This window comes from Pteropus alecto, unplaced genomic scaffold (genome assembly GCF_000325575.1).
Source record: "Pteropus alecto unplaced genomic scaffold, ASM32557v1 scaffold171, whole genome shotgun sequence".
NCBI lineage: Eukaryota > Metazoa > Chordata > Mammalia > Chiroptera > Pteropodidae > Pteropus > Pteropus alecto.
In genome coordinates this window covers 6,451,854-6,469,316 of record NW_006431925.1, presented here as the reverse complement: position 1 = coordinate 6,469,316, position 17,463 = coordinate 6,451,854, and the positions used below count along the sequence as shown (strand labels likewise).

The 17,463-nt window shown below is 36.2% G+C and overlaps 1 protein-coding gene across 8 annotated transcripts in view; it reads right to left on the bottom strand.

The window, feature by feature from the left end:
- Positions 1–17,463, bottom strand: part of NPAS3 (neuronal PAS domain protein 3) — an 807,876-nt gene that overhangs the window by 683,883 nt on the left and 106,530 nt on the right. For 6 of the 8 annotated variants that reach the window (XM_025043375.1, XM_025043377.1, XM_025043376.1 and 3 more), the window contains exon 2: positions 16,241–16,330. The exons of the other annotated variants lie outside the window; for them this stretch is intronic. In XM_025043375.1, the coding sequence (XP_024899143.1) occupies positions 16,241–16,330 (90 nt within the window). The remainder of the gene's footprint in view (positions 1–16,240; positions 16,331–17,463) is intronic. 8 annotated transcript variants of the gene reach the window in all.

The following is a 17,463-nucleotide window of genomic DNA, read 5'->3' as shown; positions in this document are numbered from 1 at the left end:
AAACTACCACACACCTCCATTATATTCCATTTTCTCCAAATTAAACCAAATTGTCTAGTAACTAAAATAGAATGTTAAAAGCCAGAAATGATGTCATTATCATTTAAATAATCCTTGCCTAATGCATTCTATTTTCTGTGGTGGCATAAACATAAAATTCTTTTTAGGTTGTGAAAATCAGGAGATTTTAAAAATTGAAATACATATATTTTATTTTATGTATAGATTAATTTTTATAACTAAAATGCCAATTATAATATGGGTAACAAATAAGTCTACAGAAATACTGTGTGCCAAGGTCCCTATTCCATAAAGAGAGACTAGATGTTGAATTCACTAACAACTTCAAGAAAATCAAAAAGTGCTAGTTCTGCTGGATACCATGCCACATGTGCATGTTTCCACACAGCCCTGCCAATTCCATCCTGACCCAGAGCATCTCCTGCTATTTCAATTCTTAACAAAGATTTACGTCAAATTATGTTCTAGTTTTGTAGTGTGGGTTAGGATGGGACCACCTAACACATGTTCACTTGGAACCTAATCCAAGTTAAGTCCTGGGTCCCCTGGGGAAAGAGACGAGTACTATAGACTATGTCGTTAAGTGGAATAAGCATTTAGCTTACGCCTGAATTGTATTTCTATTGTAAAGATGTTTCACATTTGTTAAATTTGATTTTCTATTTTGTATTTTGTATAGATATTATAGGTTTATTTAAATTTCAAAATATAATACGGTGATTTCTAACACATTACTTGGTAAATAATACTTGTCTAATTGAGGCAATTTTCTAAATGAAATCTTAAATCTTTTCCCTTTCAGGGTGGTGAGGGGAGGTACTCCCATCAATTAGTCTAGAATATTATAATTAAAGAGCAAGAATATTAATATTTCCCGCTGCTTATTTAAAAGAAAAATTGAAACATGTTTTTAAAAAAGATACCAACATAGCATCTCTTCCTCAGAAATGTGACAGAAATGTACAAATTACAGTTCTAGTTAGCATGACCATTTTATATTGCACCTATTCACAATTTTCAGAATATTTTATTTTCAGCTGTTATTTTAGGTTATATGGGCTTAACACTTACGTGACACATAAAATTAAGACTCCATCCAACATTATATATATCTTGTCACTTTTGTAGTTCACAAATGTTAAACAGCAAGTAACAATAGCATTAATTCATCTAATTAAATAAACTTAAAATGTAGTTACACATTTAAAATGTCATAAAATGACTACCTTTTAACTACTGCTCTAGAATGAGGGTAAGGGAGAGGTAGATTTGCAGTGCTGTTGGTCATTTTAATAATCTTTATTATTCACTTAGTTTTCTGAATATTTCTATATCTCAACAAGATTAAGACTTAACTAAAATATTTACTGTAAAATGTTAATCTTACGAAAATATTTTGGAATTGCCTGTTCAACTATGAAATTGGGTCTCTCCTGGACAACCTAATCATGGTTATGGCCATGTAAGATTTGACCTAGAAATGTTTCTTGAGAGCAGAAAGCTATCTTTTCTACGTCTTTTTACCAAGTTCCATGCATATTCTTTGACGGAAGCTCAAAGTATTAATAATGATGACAATGGTGTTGTTCCAAATGATACTAAACCATTAATAATATACCATGAGCTTCAATGGTTGGATCAGAATCACTTAATAAATAGCAAATTAATTATGGAACAATCTCCTGGCTAAATGTGTCATGGAGGCAATTTGTACATATGAGGTATTATAGACTAAATCTAGGAAAATGGATAGATGCTGAAATTACTTTTTTTCAGCACACATTAAAAGATCAAAAAGTCACTTTCAGTCTTCCCTGTCTAAATTTCAATTTAGAAAAGGATTTATGAATCTGGATAAAAAGTTAAGAGTACCCATACTGTTACTTATTCAAAAAGTTATTATAAATGTTTTAATTTATATCTACATAGCACAAAGTTCCCCTTAAGCATTCTTTGTGCTTTATCATCTTAAATATCTTGCATTCCTATCATGCTAAATAATCACCACTTTTGCTCATTGGATAGCTGTAACTAGTCCAACACTGCAGTAATGCAGGACCAGGTACACAACAAAGAATGTAACCTCAGCTTTCTAACCAGCAGCTTGATTCTCTAACCCCCATGCCATGTGCTATGATCATGAGTGATGGAGCTGGTCTGACTGCAGAGGCTACTTTCAAATAATGATCCACAAAGTTAATCAAAACAGCTTCCCTGTTCAATATTTACCTGTTACTCATTGACAGCCACTGTCTGCATTGCCATCTAGGAGATACAGAATAGGATCAGGAATACTGAGCTCAAACAGAACCTGAATGCTTCGCTAAAGTACCAGGCACAATGAAAGCAGAATTAAGCAGCTCTCAAACCACCTCTGACACTAAAGATGCCTGCGTGAGTTGCACAGTGGCAATACACCACCCATTCCTGGATTTGGAGGCCAAATTAATTGCTGATAATAAAGAGGAATGAAAGGAAAAACAACCATATTGCAGGGGCGAGGGGAGAGAAAGAAAGGAGGGAGATATTAGGTATCAAAATATAAACAGGGAGGGAAAAAATAGTAATTTCCTGTATTGGGACAAAAAAATAATATTCCTTTCTTGATGTGATCTCCTTGCTTTTATGTACTAGGAAAGTCGTATCTATCCTTAAAATTATTTTTCTCATTTTAATACACATTCAACATTTTAAGCTAAAATATAATAAGAAAACATTGATTTTTTTATGTTAGGTATTTAAATGCTGTTTGCCATTCTGTCAATCAAATGCACCCAGAGGGGTTGCTGACCAGCTTTGACATCCACCCCTAAAGAGAGACAGCTAATCAGACTGATCATAACACAATACTCTCCTGTTATTTTTTTAAAGCATTAGCTCAAAAGCGATGCTTACTATAGCCCGTATTATTCATTTTATCCATGCAACTTGGCAGGTTTTAAACATGGTGTTTAAGGGAGGAAAGTCACTCCAAATGTTAATTCTCTTTTAACTAATTTTTCCTGAACACTTACTTAGGAATGGTAAACAGTATTTCAGTACTTACTATATACTGGGCATTTTTCTAAGTACTTTAGATGTATTAGCTCATTTACTCCCCATGGTAAACCCTATGAGAGAGAATATTATCATTTCACAGATGGTAAAAATGGGGAACAGATATCTCATGCAACTTGTTAAGATCACCCAGGAAATAAATAATAAAACTAGGGCTTGAATACATCCGTCTCCATCAGAGCCTGTGCACTTACATACTATGCTGAAGTTGCCTCTAATTGCATTTAGCACTACTGAGGAGATAAGACAATCATTGGCCTTAATAAGTGTCGTAAGAAGGTTTGTGGAGTGAATAAATGAATAAATACCTCTAAGGAACTTACAATCTTATTAAGAAGATATTATACACATGCACACACATAGACTTTTATTCTTTAACTTTTATAAGTTTATGAGTTCCTGAAAGGTATTTATTTGCATATATACGACTGAGTGCCATCACACATGTGATAGAGTAAATGATGCATTAGGATTTAATCTTGGATTCAATATTGACTTCCTTGTCTCTCTTATGTTTTCACTCAATCCACTCCATCAGGAAATTGTGTTGGCTCTTACTTCAGAATACATTGGAAACCAAATTCCTCACTACCTCCACTTCCACACCCACGGTATGAGCCACCTTGATTACGCTAATAGTTTTCAAGCTAATCTCTTTTCTTCCGCCCTCATCCCCCTGAAGTACGTATATATTGATCTAGCAGCCAAACTGATTCTTAAAAGTTACTTCTCAAGTCAAAATCCTCCCAAGGCTCCATTTCTAGTAAAAGCCATAGACCTTACCGGAGCCTGCCAGAGTCTTATGTGCTGGCTCCGTATTACCTCTCTGACCTGTCTCCTGCTACAGTCATCCTTGCTCATTCCAACTCCACATAGGCCTTACTTGTGGTCCTCACACACATCAAGAACTCTTCAGCCTCAGAACCTTTGCAGCAACTGTCCGCTCTGCCCGGAATATTTTCCCCTGGCTCTCCGGGTGCCTAACTCCCTCACTTTTTTAGTCTTGGCTCAAATGCCATCTTTATAAATGGGACTTCACCTATTCAAAACCATAACTGACACATCTTCACCCCAGCATTCTAAATATCTTCTTAACTTTCTATATTTTTCTTTCATAGCACTGGTCATCACCTAAGAGACTACACAATTCGCTTGGTTTTTAATGTTTGTTGTTTACTGCCTGTCTCTAATGCCCTCTAACTTTGAGGGCTGAGATTTTCTTCTTTGTTCACTGATATATCCCAGACAATAGTTCCTGGTTATAGAATGTACCTAATCAATGTATAGAATTAAGAGGAAAGAAACCACAATGGATGAGAAAAAGGCACAGAGTCAGAGCATCATGTATTTTGCCAAACAACGGTAACTACACACATTTCATGGATACGAGCAGAGAACTTGTGTTGCAACATCTTGGGGGAGAAGGAGAGATTGAAAGGCAGACTAGAGCAAGACTGGTGGGCTTTAAACACCGAGCTAAGATTATAGACATCATGCAGTGAGAATGATTTTGAGCAAGAAAATATGTTAGAAACAGTATTTTAATCTGGTAACTATAAGGAAGCCCAGAAAGGAACATTTTTGCTTTTTCATGCATAGTACTTTGTATACAGTAGGACTCAAATGTTTATTTAATTTAATCAAACTGAATGAGACAGAAGACTAATTAGGAGACTACAACAATACAGCCATGAAATAATAGCTTAGATTAGAGAGATGGGAAAAGAAAGGAAGTATTTTTAAAATAACTCATTCTACAAACAGGATATTTGAGACAAGAGAGAAGCAGAATGGAAGATTCCAAGAGTAATCCTGAATGACATGAAAAATTAAGATAAAGCAAAAAAAGTATAGGGTAGGAGAGGATCATTCTAAGAAAGACGTGGAGTTCTGTTTTGGGGGAATGGCTGCACTGCCTTGGAGAGAATCAGAAACCGGAAGATCAAGATCTTGCTTTGCATGTGGGCCATGCCACACCATACCACACTGCAACTGTGTGGAATTCTTCAAATCATTCAACCTCTGACTCAAGAGTTGGTTTGGTTGGTTTGGGTTTTTTCTGTGTAAAATGGAGATAAAACAGTTCATTGGGTTGCTTTGAGGATTAATTGGGAATGTCCATAGAAGTACCTGCAAATTTCTTGGTCAACCATGTGGAGGTTTATGCAAAGTGGATCACAGGTAGAAACATTAAGTACTTTGGGAATATAAAACCCGAGTTTGGAAAGAGGTAGGGCTTGAGATAAAAACCTGGAATTCGTCCATTTTTGTGTGACAACTGCAGTGTAAATACAGATGAAAATTCCAAAGGAAAGACCTAATTGCACCCATGCTTGGAGAGTACACAGATTTTCACACTAAAGGCATTAAATATATATATTTTTAAATGACTAATGTTCAAATATGACAAACTTCCCTCCTCTATAAATAAGGCTTTAAGTTCCTCAGGGTCTTATTCTTTCGCATAGACTTCAGTAAACTACTTTTGAACAGAGGATGGATATCTTTTTGTCAACCAGTTGAAAGAGATGAACTGCTGGGACAGCCTGACCTGGATTCATCTTCTATGATCAGACACCAGATTATTAGCTGGGTAAACTGAGCAACTCACCTACCCCGAGTCTTCAGTTTCTTGAGTGCAAAATGAATATATCACCTATTTACTCCAAATGTGGTTCTTTGGGTCAATTTCAGTAATGCCTGGAGACCACAGAACACCATAGTTGCAACATGTTACTGCCTTTCCTTTTGATTTTAGCCTCATCATTACTGAAACCTATTTCAGCCTCATCCATATACTCCATATGGAAAACCAGCCAACACAGAAGTAGGAACGCTGAAACTAAAACATAACTTCAAGAGTTAAATCTTCTGTTGTCTCCAGAAGAATCATTTTAGCTCACAATGAAAGATCTTGGCATCAATGAATATTTTCTTTTGATGGCAGAATAAATGCAGCTGTATTCATTCTATTCTGTCTATACCCCAGAGGCTCACATCTTGAGGTTACACTGTACCACGGCAATCATTTGTGTCCAGCAAATTTCTCCTGAACAGACCCAATAAAGGTATTTGAGGTACAAGCAAACCCAACCTGCTACTAGGTTCTTGTATAAATATACTCTACTTAAAATCTGCTGGCCCATAATTTTAGTTTTCTAGTCTTCCCTTCCCTAGGGCATTTCACAAACACCGTGATAATTTTTTTTAAATCATCATCTTTTATCCCTACCAGCCTCATATATATTGGTACTGGCTCCAGGCATGCACCATTCAGAAAAGAAGGTAAACAATCTTCCTATCAAATGAATTTATTAATCATCAATTTTGCAAGAGCTCAGGAACTCCCCTTAGCTTCCACCCTCATCCCCACTAAATGTGCCTCCAGATCTCTCCTTAAAGAAACATGGTAAGATGAATACCACTGCTTTCACCGATACTAATTCAAAACTTTAGACACCTGATGAATTTCTCCTGGGGATGAGAATCAGCTGCTGCTTATCTTCTCCTTGCAAGCCATCAAGCAGTTAGGCATTTCCTAGAAAAGCATGCTGGCTTCCCTGGAAGTGAGCAAAGACTTCCCTATAATTACTGTAAATGGAGTCTTCTCCAGGAGATCCAACTGTTATCTAAAACACATAGGATAAGAGGCTTTGTGCCCAATAGAGCCATGCTAACTCAATTTCACTCCTAAAACAGTTTTTAGTGGAATTGGAGAGTGGAGACAAAGAATCATCAGAAAGACTATGTACCTCCTATTTTCAAGACCAAGGCATATGCAGTTGGCTATATGTAATTCACTCTGAGCGCCTCTGACAAGCAATAGTCAAGAAAATGAAGCTTATGGAAGCTTATGTTGGTTGCAATGCAAGTGATGAGAATCGCTAGTAATAGCTTCTCCTCATTGGTACCTAGTGAGAAAAGCAGAGTGAGGTCCTATATAAAATCTAATACATAAACACTATTGCATTTGGTATTTATTGCAGGGACCCTTTATAACTGGGCTGAGGGAGAGGAAGGGAAATTAGGTTTTAAACAAGATGCTAAAATAGTCTATTTAATCACATAAATCTCAAGCACTTAATTCCAAAGAATCCTCATACTGATCTGTGAATCACAAAGGTCTCAGGTTTGCCAATGGAAAATCACCCAAGAATGCTTTCCTTACAGGCTGGTCATTGAACCAAAATCCTCACAGGAGCCAGACCTCTCTCTCCTTTGAGAACTAGATCAAAACATCTCAAAGCTGAACAGAGTAAATAGAATTCTCTTTTTAAGCAACCTAGTGAATGACGTAGCAGACGTGGCATGTGAGAGAATGAGTTCATAAAGCAGTCAGAGAATTCCATCTAAACATTTAATAGTTACTGCTCATACATGTACATATCCCGACCTAAAAAGAAAAAAAAAAAAAGGCCTATGTTTCTTTAGTCCACTACCCTTACCATTAGATTCATCCTATTTCCACATTCATAGATGGGCTATCTAGATAAAAATAATTGAGGTGGTAGGGAAGAATTTTTATGCTGAAAATCTTATCACTGTTGCCACTGATGAGTGTATCACTAGTTCTTGCCAGAGGAATTCAAATTCAAACAAAAGAATTAAAACTCCCAACAAGAAAGTGATAAAAATTCAGAAGAGATATACAAACTACACCAGGGAAAAAGATGTCATGTAAGAAAGGAAATCTCTGCGGAACATGGTTTCTATATGGAAGCTAATCATAAAGCTTCCTGCTTCCCTTAAATAAGTAGCTCCTCTACAACTTAAACACTTGGACCCAGAAATTTCCCAGCTGAGGCAACTTGTGGGTCGACTCACAAGAAAATACCTATATACATAGATAGACACCTATCAGAGATGATACACATATAAATACAGACAATGATATTTAAGGACCAAATTATTAAAAGTGGCTATCTGTGGGTGGCACGATTACAAATAATGATGACATTTGTTTTATGATTATCTGTATTTTCTAAATGTTCTGGAATAAAAATGTATTGTGTCCTATTCAAAACGAGATATTCCAAGAGATTTAAACTAATCTACAGACCCTCTGTCCACCAACCCAGAGCTATGGCATTGGGCCTAGTGAAAGGCAATTCCAAGAACATTCCCTCAACGCAAGTTGAAGGTCCAGCACAGTGCAATCTAGGCTCCAAGGTAATATAAACCCAAAGCCATTTACTGAGCAGAGGTCAGGGAATTCTCTGAATCAATAATGGACAAGTACATGGAAACAAAAGTTCTGGGTAGGGTAAAGTTAAAACTATAATCTTGTCCCTTTTTGATAAGACTATTAGGGGTGGTAAGCTAACTATATATCTTCTCATTAAAAGGGATAAATCCTGGTGTTTTTCTATTGTAAACTCACTTACAAAAGTGAGCTTACAATAAGTAAGATTTTTTAACAACACAGATCATAATACTTTTTATTATAAGTGGCATTTCCGCAATGTATTTATATATTGTTATATGGAAAAATATTTTCTTAAACTTCCTAATATGAAAATTTCTGGTCTATGAAATTAATTTAACGCAGATCCTGAATATTCACTAAAATTTACAATTATTCCCTTTAATGGAGTACTATGCTTTAAATGTTATGAAAATATAAATTCTCACATTTATATTTCATAAAACATAATAGATGGCAAATATAATGCACAATTCAGAATGTGTTCCTTGATCAACTTTAAATTTAAATTCTTCAACATTTCCATTGTCAGGATGGTTTATCTTGCTGGAGGTTGAATGCTTATTTCCATTTTGCAGATGAGAATTCTATAAGATGAACAGTTGTACACTAAGTTAGATGAGTAACAAAGTAGTACTAATTTAGTATTTACTACGTGCCAAGCACCATAATAAGCATTTTTGTGGTTTATACCTTAGGCTCTGAAGTCAGTCAGACTGAGGTCTAAAGCAGGGATACAGCAAACTTTTTGTCATAGGCAAGATAGTAAACATCTGAAGCTTTGTAGGCTATATGGTCCCTGTCACCACTACTCTGTCACCATTTTAGCAAAAAAGCAGCCACAGACAATGCATAAATGAATTTGTCCATATTCTAATAAAACTTTATTTACAAAAATAGTCAGGGAAAGCAGGGGGAACAGATATGGACAATGGGCCATAGTTTACTGATGCTAACCCAAATCCACCATTTCCTGCCTTCACCTTGAGTGAGCTACTTCATCTCTGTAAGCCTGTTATCTCATCTGTAAATGGTAGGAATGATCATATCTAGTGTATAAGTTTATTATAATGATTTTTAAAAAGTCTGTTAAGCCATTAGCCTACTGCCTGACAGAAGTATCTGGTAAAAGATTAGTAATATCAGTCTTATCATCTTCATTGATCCTCAAAACAACTATTTTTACCCCCATTTTAGAAGTGAGAAAACAGAAGCTCAAAGAGTTAAGTAAATTAGCCACTGTCCCATATCTAATAGAAAATTGTAGGGTTGGGATAAAACTCAGATTCGTTTCCAAGAGGTTTAACAATATCTAGCAATGATTAAAAACTACCGTGTGAACTTGAGGATCTCTTAAAATAGGCGGCTTATAGGCAAAGGCTAAAGCATAATTCTTCCGCCCTACTAAACTAAGTTAAAATTCACTGAAGACACCTTTACAAACTCAACACACAACAAGCTGTTCTTAAAGAGAGGAGAATTTATTAAAACCATAGTTTATGTATAAGTCTGCTGTATTATTTTTTAAATCTGGGCACAAGCACATTAGTCTGCCTCTCTGAAACTACCCATTAGCGGTTTGGAACACTAGTTCAACAGCACACCTACAAAAGGTTCATTGTAGCACTACTCCTCTCAACGTGACCTTTACTTTCTGTTCTCAAGTTGCTAGAGTTCGCATACATACTGCAGGTGTGTCACTAACCAATTATTTTTAAAAACCTAGGCAGTCGCTTCTCTCATAATGAAAATATACACTCTGGTGAAGCCAATTAATATCCTTCCATTTAAAATCATGCCTCCTGTGCCTCTCCATTTTTACTTTCTGGCATTCATTTATCTTGAATTGCAAGCGGTCTGTAAGGAGAAAGACAAATGTGGAGCACCTCAAGCCAGGAAAAGCAATGAATTTGTAGACAGATCCTGAACTGGACCTCACACTGGGAGAGTCCTCCAAGATGTTTATAAATTGAAAATAACTTCAGACTAACAAACACAGCATGATTGCACATTCTTCCATTTAAAACACACTAAATGAATTTCTGAACAAAGAGGAAAAGTTGAGGTCGTGGGCCATTCCCACAGCAGGTTTCCTGCCTCAGGTCTAAGCTATTTCCAGAGTGATTCTCTAACTTGCACTTCCTGCCACACTCTTCCCCTCCATGAAAACTTCTCCAGCAGCTCTCACTCTAACTTGCACTTCCTGCCACACTCTTCCCCTCCGATGAAAACTTCTCCAGCAGAACAGTCCACCCTTGAGCCTTCACTTCTCCTTCCTCTCCAACCTCAACTCCTGTCATCCTTTTCCAACCCTTCACTTCTGAGGTGTGCCATTTGTGAACCACCACACCAGAAAGACCTATCTTTAAGTCCAAATCACTACTTCAATCATGCCTCCCCCAAATCAAGTATCTGCTCCACAATGAAGACCTCGGGGCCCACCTCAACTATTAAAAACAACTCTTCCATGGTGCCACTTCCATAGTTCACACTCGTCTCCCTGGAGGTACTGCTCACACAGAATCCCAATGACTTATCTACATCTTAGTCTTCCAGGATTCTGGAGGCCGGAGGTTTTCTTAGTCACCCCTAAATAAATCAGTTTATGTAGACCAGTACCTGACCTGTGGGTGACAATGGAAATATATTTGTTAAGTGAATGAATAAATTACTTTTTAAGCTAGTTTGATAGTAGTCCTAAGTAGTACACTTCCATGCCATCCACATTACCAAGCTATGCCACTTCAAGTGATTTACAGGCAAAATCATTGGTGTGATGCTAAAATGAACTGGGGGAAACCATCAGAAACCATACTGAGGTCTGAAAGGCATGATGTGGAAATTAGAATTCATTTGGATGTTGAAAGGCTTGAAGCAGTTCTTGCTACAAAGTTCAATGTCTGTTTAACATGCAGATTCTATCAGAGCTCTTTATGAAGTTCATTGTATATTTCTTTCTCTGTTCTTTATTTACTGATCCAAACACAACTGGCATAAATTATTCTAATGTGGGGGAAAAAGACTGTAAAATAGCAATCAATCAATCAGGTTAAACCAGCAAAAGATTTTGCTGCTGCTGGAGCCTCCTTGACCTCTCTCCCCGCCTTCAGCACAGGTGACCATCTATCCCCCCCACCCCCAACAACCTGCCTGACAAGGCACCTGTCTTGTTTTCCTTAATTGGGATAACACGTGCAGGTGGTTAGCACTCTTAGCCCTCTGTCTGGCACAACACAGCTGTTAGAGACTGGTGAGTTCCTTCTTCACTAATTCTCCTCTTCCTATCCCTGGCTCATCTTAATTCCTTCTCTTTTGAGTCTGAATCTTCTCAATCTTCAATGTAGGAGAACACCCACATTCGGGATTATTTTCAGGAAAAGGAGAAAAATGTCAAACACACAGCCCCCATCAGCCCCAAATTAATTTCTCTAACCCCCATTGTGGTATCTAAAATGATTCTGTTAGAGAAGACTTCTTTTTTTTTCCTCCTTGACTTCTTTCATTTGCAGTTACATACTAAAATGCAAATGACATCAAGAAAAGTAACATTATCAGCATTATCAGTTAACACCTAATCTGCAATGAGGGGTTCAGACAAAAATGTCCCTGGAGATAAAGCCCCAGGCATGCAACAGTAACCAGGTATCCAGGGAGAATGAATTTCACAGAAGAGGAGAAAGGGCTTGGGATGGAAAATACAGGAAACAAAGACAACCTTCACCATCTTGCCAGGGGCCTCTTTTGCTTTAGGTGACAACTCTCTAGTCAATTAAAACCCCCTTCTCAATCTAGGCTGCACTTTGTAACTAGGAACCAGAGTTAAAACCCTTTGTTTAAAATAGGTACTGCAGTGCCCACTGCAATGCCAGGGCATGTGCTCAACAAATGTTAGTGATTTAAGTTCCAGTCTCCTCAAGAGTCAGTCTTTCCTAAATATTGGTAAAATGATTGTTCTTGAACACAGCTTTAAGGATGCTCACGCTTCCTCAAACACCTCTACAGTAGAATCCAATCAGATAGCTGAATGGTGACAAACTTTGAGGCTATAAAGGCCCTTCTCAGTTGACTCTTTTCTACCTAGTGTCTTCCCTCACGATCACATATTAACACAGGTGATTTTCAATGGATTTATTGCTACAATTTCATCTCATGTCCATGAAATTTACCTTTCCTCAGACTCAAATATTTTTTTTTTTGCTTTTCTTTAAAAATAAATTTTAAAGTTATAGGTATTCTGGAGAGATGTGTCTTTTCTTTTTTCACCCTCTTCATACTGCTTGTACTTTTATGTTTGAAAATAGAAAAAAAGCAAGCCTGATAATTATCTTAATTAAAAAGAACACTGGCATCTCCCAATCAAATCTACTACTTTACAAGTGAGTTTACTAAAATCCAGAGATATCATTGCAAACTATATAGACAGCTGAAAATGAGGATAGGGATCTGGGACCTGAAAGTTTTAGTACTTAGCAAATGACAGTTTAACATAAAACAATGAAATTTGTAAAATATTTACTGCATGCTTAGTGTTTTAAAAAAAATCATATTCCTATCCTTTACCAAGAAACTTTATCCCAGCTACCATCTGAAGTTTTAAATCAGCTGTGTCATAAGTGTTTAATGTAACAAGTTAGGGTAACTACCATTTATTTTGTACTCATAAGTTAGACATTTTACAACAATCAGGTTTTATTCCTATATAGTTTAAATTTTCAATATTTAAGATTTATTTTAATAATTCCTAATAACATCTAAGTGCAACATATAAAATAATGTTTTAAAATATAAAATAACTCACAATAATTATAAAGCCATAGAACTATACTGGAATGAGCAGTGACAGTCTGGTAAATATGTAACAACTAGTTGAGGTGGTGGGGAAAGCACCTGATTTGCAGCATTTTCTAATTTCAATGGTGAAAATACTTGCTCTAATTTGAAGTTTACTACTATGAGGTCAGGGATCATAGAATGGGAAATTTGTCCATCCAGGATGGCCCAGCACATCCTTGATATAAGAGACCAGAGAGTGTAGCCTTTTCATTCCTGACCCCTTTCCACAGAACTGACCATTTCTTTCTTTATAACCAACTGTATCCCAAACACATGACATAACATCTATACGTTATCATGTTTACCTACTCAGCTCTCCATTACAGTGGCTTTCAATCTTTTTTGGATGTAAAACAGTAAAAACATTTTACCTCATGACCCACCTGGTGAATACACATATATGTAGTTTTACATACACGAACACAAAACAAAAAAAGAAGCCTCACAGGATAAAACACACCCTTACTAAGTGCAATGCACTAACATTTTCTATTCTCTTCTGTTTTGTTTAAAAAATTCTTATCCACTAAATTAGATTCATATCCTACTGTTTGGACAGGGCCCCCAAAATTGAAAATCAGTGCTCTAATAGACACTAAACTCATTGAAGATAGGATTACAAGGCATTTGTATCTCTCTCAATGTCTAGTAGTAATTATTGAGACCCAAGTAGGTTAAGCAACTTGCTCAAAGATGCACCTCCATCACTGATGAAAGACCGCCCCCACCCCCGCAAGGCAAAAGCTAATTCACTAGACAGAATCAGGATATTTATGACTTGACACTGAAAGGTAAAGGGTGTTCCAAGACAGCCTCCCCTTCACCAGAAATTGATAGAGAAGTTCTTTAAGAATTGTACTGACCCCATCATTGACGAAACCTTGGCCCTTTACATTGCAGCTCTATGACCAACTCCACATGTTTGCCTAGGATTACTAGGCAAATCCGAGTGATCATCCTTTCCCTGTAACTAATAATGTTCACTCCTCTAGAGTGTTGAAAAGATACTCATCTTTTTCACAAAATATTTTCAACCCTCTAGAGAAGGGGGCTATATAAAAGTTGATTAATAATAAATATATTACATAGAATACACATAGTTCTATATATAACATATCAAAACCAGCTTTCTAATAACCAGAAGCCAAAGACTTAGCTAGAGAAAATACTCACTCAGGAAAATCTGAATCCACGGCCTTTTGTCTTCAGTGTGCTCATGCACCGCATGCTTTTTTATAGGTGGTATTAAATGTACACTATAGTTTCAAGAAAATCCAGATAAGTATCTTCACTAAAATACACAACACCATTAATCATCTCAGTGACAGTGCTCCAATTTAACATCTTGGGGATTTCCTCCCCTTCTTCATCATTTATTTGCCAATATTTCCTTGTTATGAATATCCCCCTAGTGACTCTGCCTGGCAGTCACAGCTGTGCTGCCTACTGTGTCTACCTTGACTACAAATAACACCAGTTCTTAAAAGAGCCAGGCCTTGAGATGATACCTACGGTTAGAAGAAAAACCTTGCTGTGAGCTGGATTCCTGGTGACCTCATCCGGGCTCCTGACCTTGAATAGGCAAACCTCGGCCTCGAAGCAGATAGTAATTTCAGACATGTTTAAAGCTAGCTAAATTACAAATGAACAACAGCTAGCTCTTGGTCTCCAATTACTTGAATGGTCAATAATCAACAGCTGCTTTAAGATGGTCCTTAAAGGATCCCCTTCTTACACAGCAAAAGGCTTCTTCGAGGTATCCGTGAATCACAACAAAGCCACAAAATCACTAAAATTTACAGAAACCTGACCACCAAGAGCCATGATAAGTGACTCACAGATAACAAGAATTTTTAAAAATAATAAGAAAAAATTTCGCATTATTAAGAACACCAATTCTGATGAAGAGAATGAATGACGCTATCTAGGCAATAGAATATCAAGAAATAAAGTCAGAGACAAATAAGTAGCAAAGATACAAGGAAGAGTCCCATCCCCTTCTGATATCCAGTTTGTGTCCATTTCAGAGAGCAGCCTCCACTGGCTCCAGGATTTTCTAATGGTTTGTAAAACAGAAACCATGAAAGAAAACGTTCTATAAGCAACTGTAGTAGTAAATAAAAGTAGAACTCACCAGCTTGTATTTAGAAAGGATTTTTAAGGAAAAGAAAGTATTTTTTTTCCAATACAGAAACTCTACTGCCAAAGAATTTAAGAGTTTCTAGATAAAAACACATCAAAGTATATCTGCAAAGTACATCTAGAAAGGCTTCTGCCGTCAATGGAATTATGTTTACCTTACTTTACATTTTTATAGGGAAATCTAATGAATTAAGGGTTAATCCTGCTTCGATTAATATTCCATAACTTTTCTGAAAAGCGTAAATTTTGTCCTTTTTGAGAATATTCCAATTTAAACCATTGTTTTAAAAAACAAAAAATTAAAACTTTCTTTTTAGCAAAAGCAATACATGTCAAGCTAGGATATAGTAAAATGCCTTTCTTCTCCAGAGCAGAGTATTTACTTCAGTGATAGTAACATCACCTCGTTACCACTGCAGATTCTGTTAAGTAATGGACAAAGCAAATGGCAGCAAAGGCAGAGAATTCAACTTCAATTTAACTGTCCTGTAAGGTACATAGTAATTAGCTGCAAAGCTCTGAAATCTTAGCTAGCATGTTAAGTCTGCTACATGACAGTATAATTTGACTTCTTAAAGGATTATGCAAATTACAACTCATCATTCCATTACAGGATTGAAAAAAAGTGACAGCTAATTTATACATAACACACCTTTCAAATCCCTAAGATGCACAGCACCTGTGCAATGTATTTTGCTGAGATTTTCTTGCATATAAGTACTTGTTTATTGCAATATAAAGAAGCTTACCTACGAGCTCTAATACAATCATTTTTTAAATAACAATATCAAAAGAATTAACATTATTTCTGTCTTAATTTCAGAGGCAAATTTTTTGATTGTTTTATTTTGGTTTGTTTTTTTTTCCCCCACTAAATTAGAGAAATAAAAGGTTTCATTCAATACAAGGATATTTTTGAATAGCTGGCAACCACAAGCACTGATGCACGAGCCAGAAGGAAGACTCACAAAGATTTCAACATACTTCTGGTAGGTAGATTCACAGTAGATTCCGTCATATCTGTAGATTTTCCTACATTCTGATTGGTTGGGCAGAGGATGCTGGGCAGTTATTCTGTAGAGGTATCAAAAACAGATAGACATGACTAGTGGTTCTCTACAGTCAACTGGAATGCAGGATAACAAGTATGTTGAAATTTAATATAGTTTTTGTTTTCTATGCTTTCGAGCTATATACATAACTGCAAATGTGTACATACATTTTAGAATATTAACTTCCACTTTTAGAAGGCTGCAGCAGAGAAAACTTTTCCGTTCTTCATCAGAACAAAAAACAATTTTTTATCTCAGAGCCATAAAAGTGGAAGAAAGACAAGGTCTAAATCTTAATTCATTCTACAGCCCCCATGATTATATTCTAAACGAAATGTTAAAAAAAAGTCATTAGTGTTTTTGTTACAGGATTGTCATTAATTTAATCATGCATTACTATTGTAGGCAATTGTAAATTAGCTATAAAACCTTAGTAAATATATTTTTCAGCTTACTCAATTTATATAGTTTGTATGCTACTGACTTCTAAAAGGACATGATACAGCTTACAGAACTAGACCCAATTAGGGATGAAAACACAAGCGAGACCATCGGGAGCATGGGTTAGATGTTGACAGGCACCTGAGATGAGCTGATTACAATGGCCTCGGGTTCCTCGGCAGTTAAGGCAAAAGGGGGAAAAAGGCTTATACGTAAAATTTTCATCTGTTTAACTTAAGCATGTAAACATCGGAGACTTCTTGCATTATATAGACATACAAATGCTGAGAGTTTTCTGACCATTTCCCTCAACTAACAATCTCTTCATTCAGGAAAAAAGTATTTAAGAAATCTATCATGTTGTATTTTAGAGGAAAGTAATGTAATGCGATCGATACAATACCAATAAGAGTACCAAGCCCTTCATTCTAATACCACTTTATCAGAAAAGGTAATATAAGATCTAATCCTTTATGCACTTAATTATTCATTAAAACATGCAATAGGTTTTTATTGTTTTGTAAAAACTCAGGTGACTGTTTCTAATTTCTGTGAGGTAGAATATTAAGTTACTTAATATTTCATAAGGCCCAATATATTTAATGACAGGACTTTAAAAAATTTAAATTCTTTCAAACTTTATTTAGATGTATTCCTAAGATTTTTTCTCTGTTATATTCACCCTGGCCCCAAATCTCTTATTAAATTTAGCAG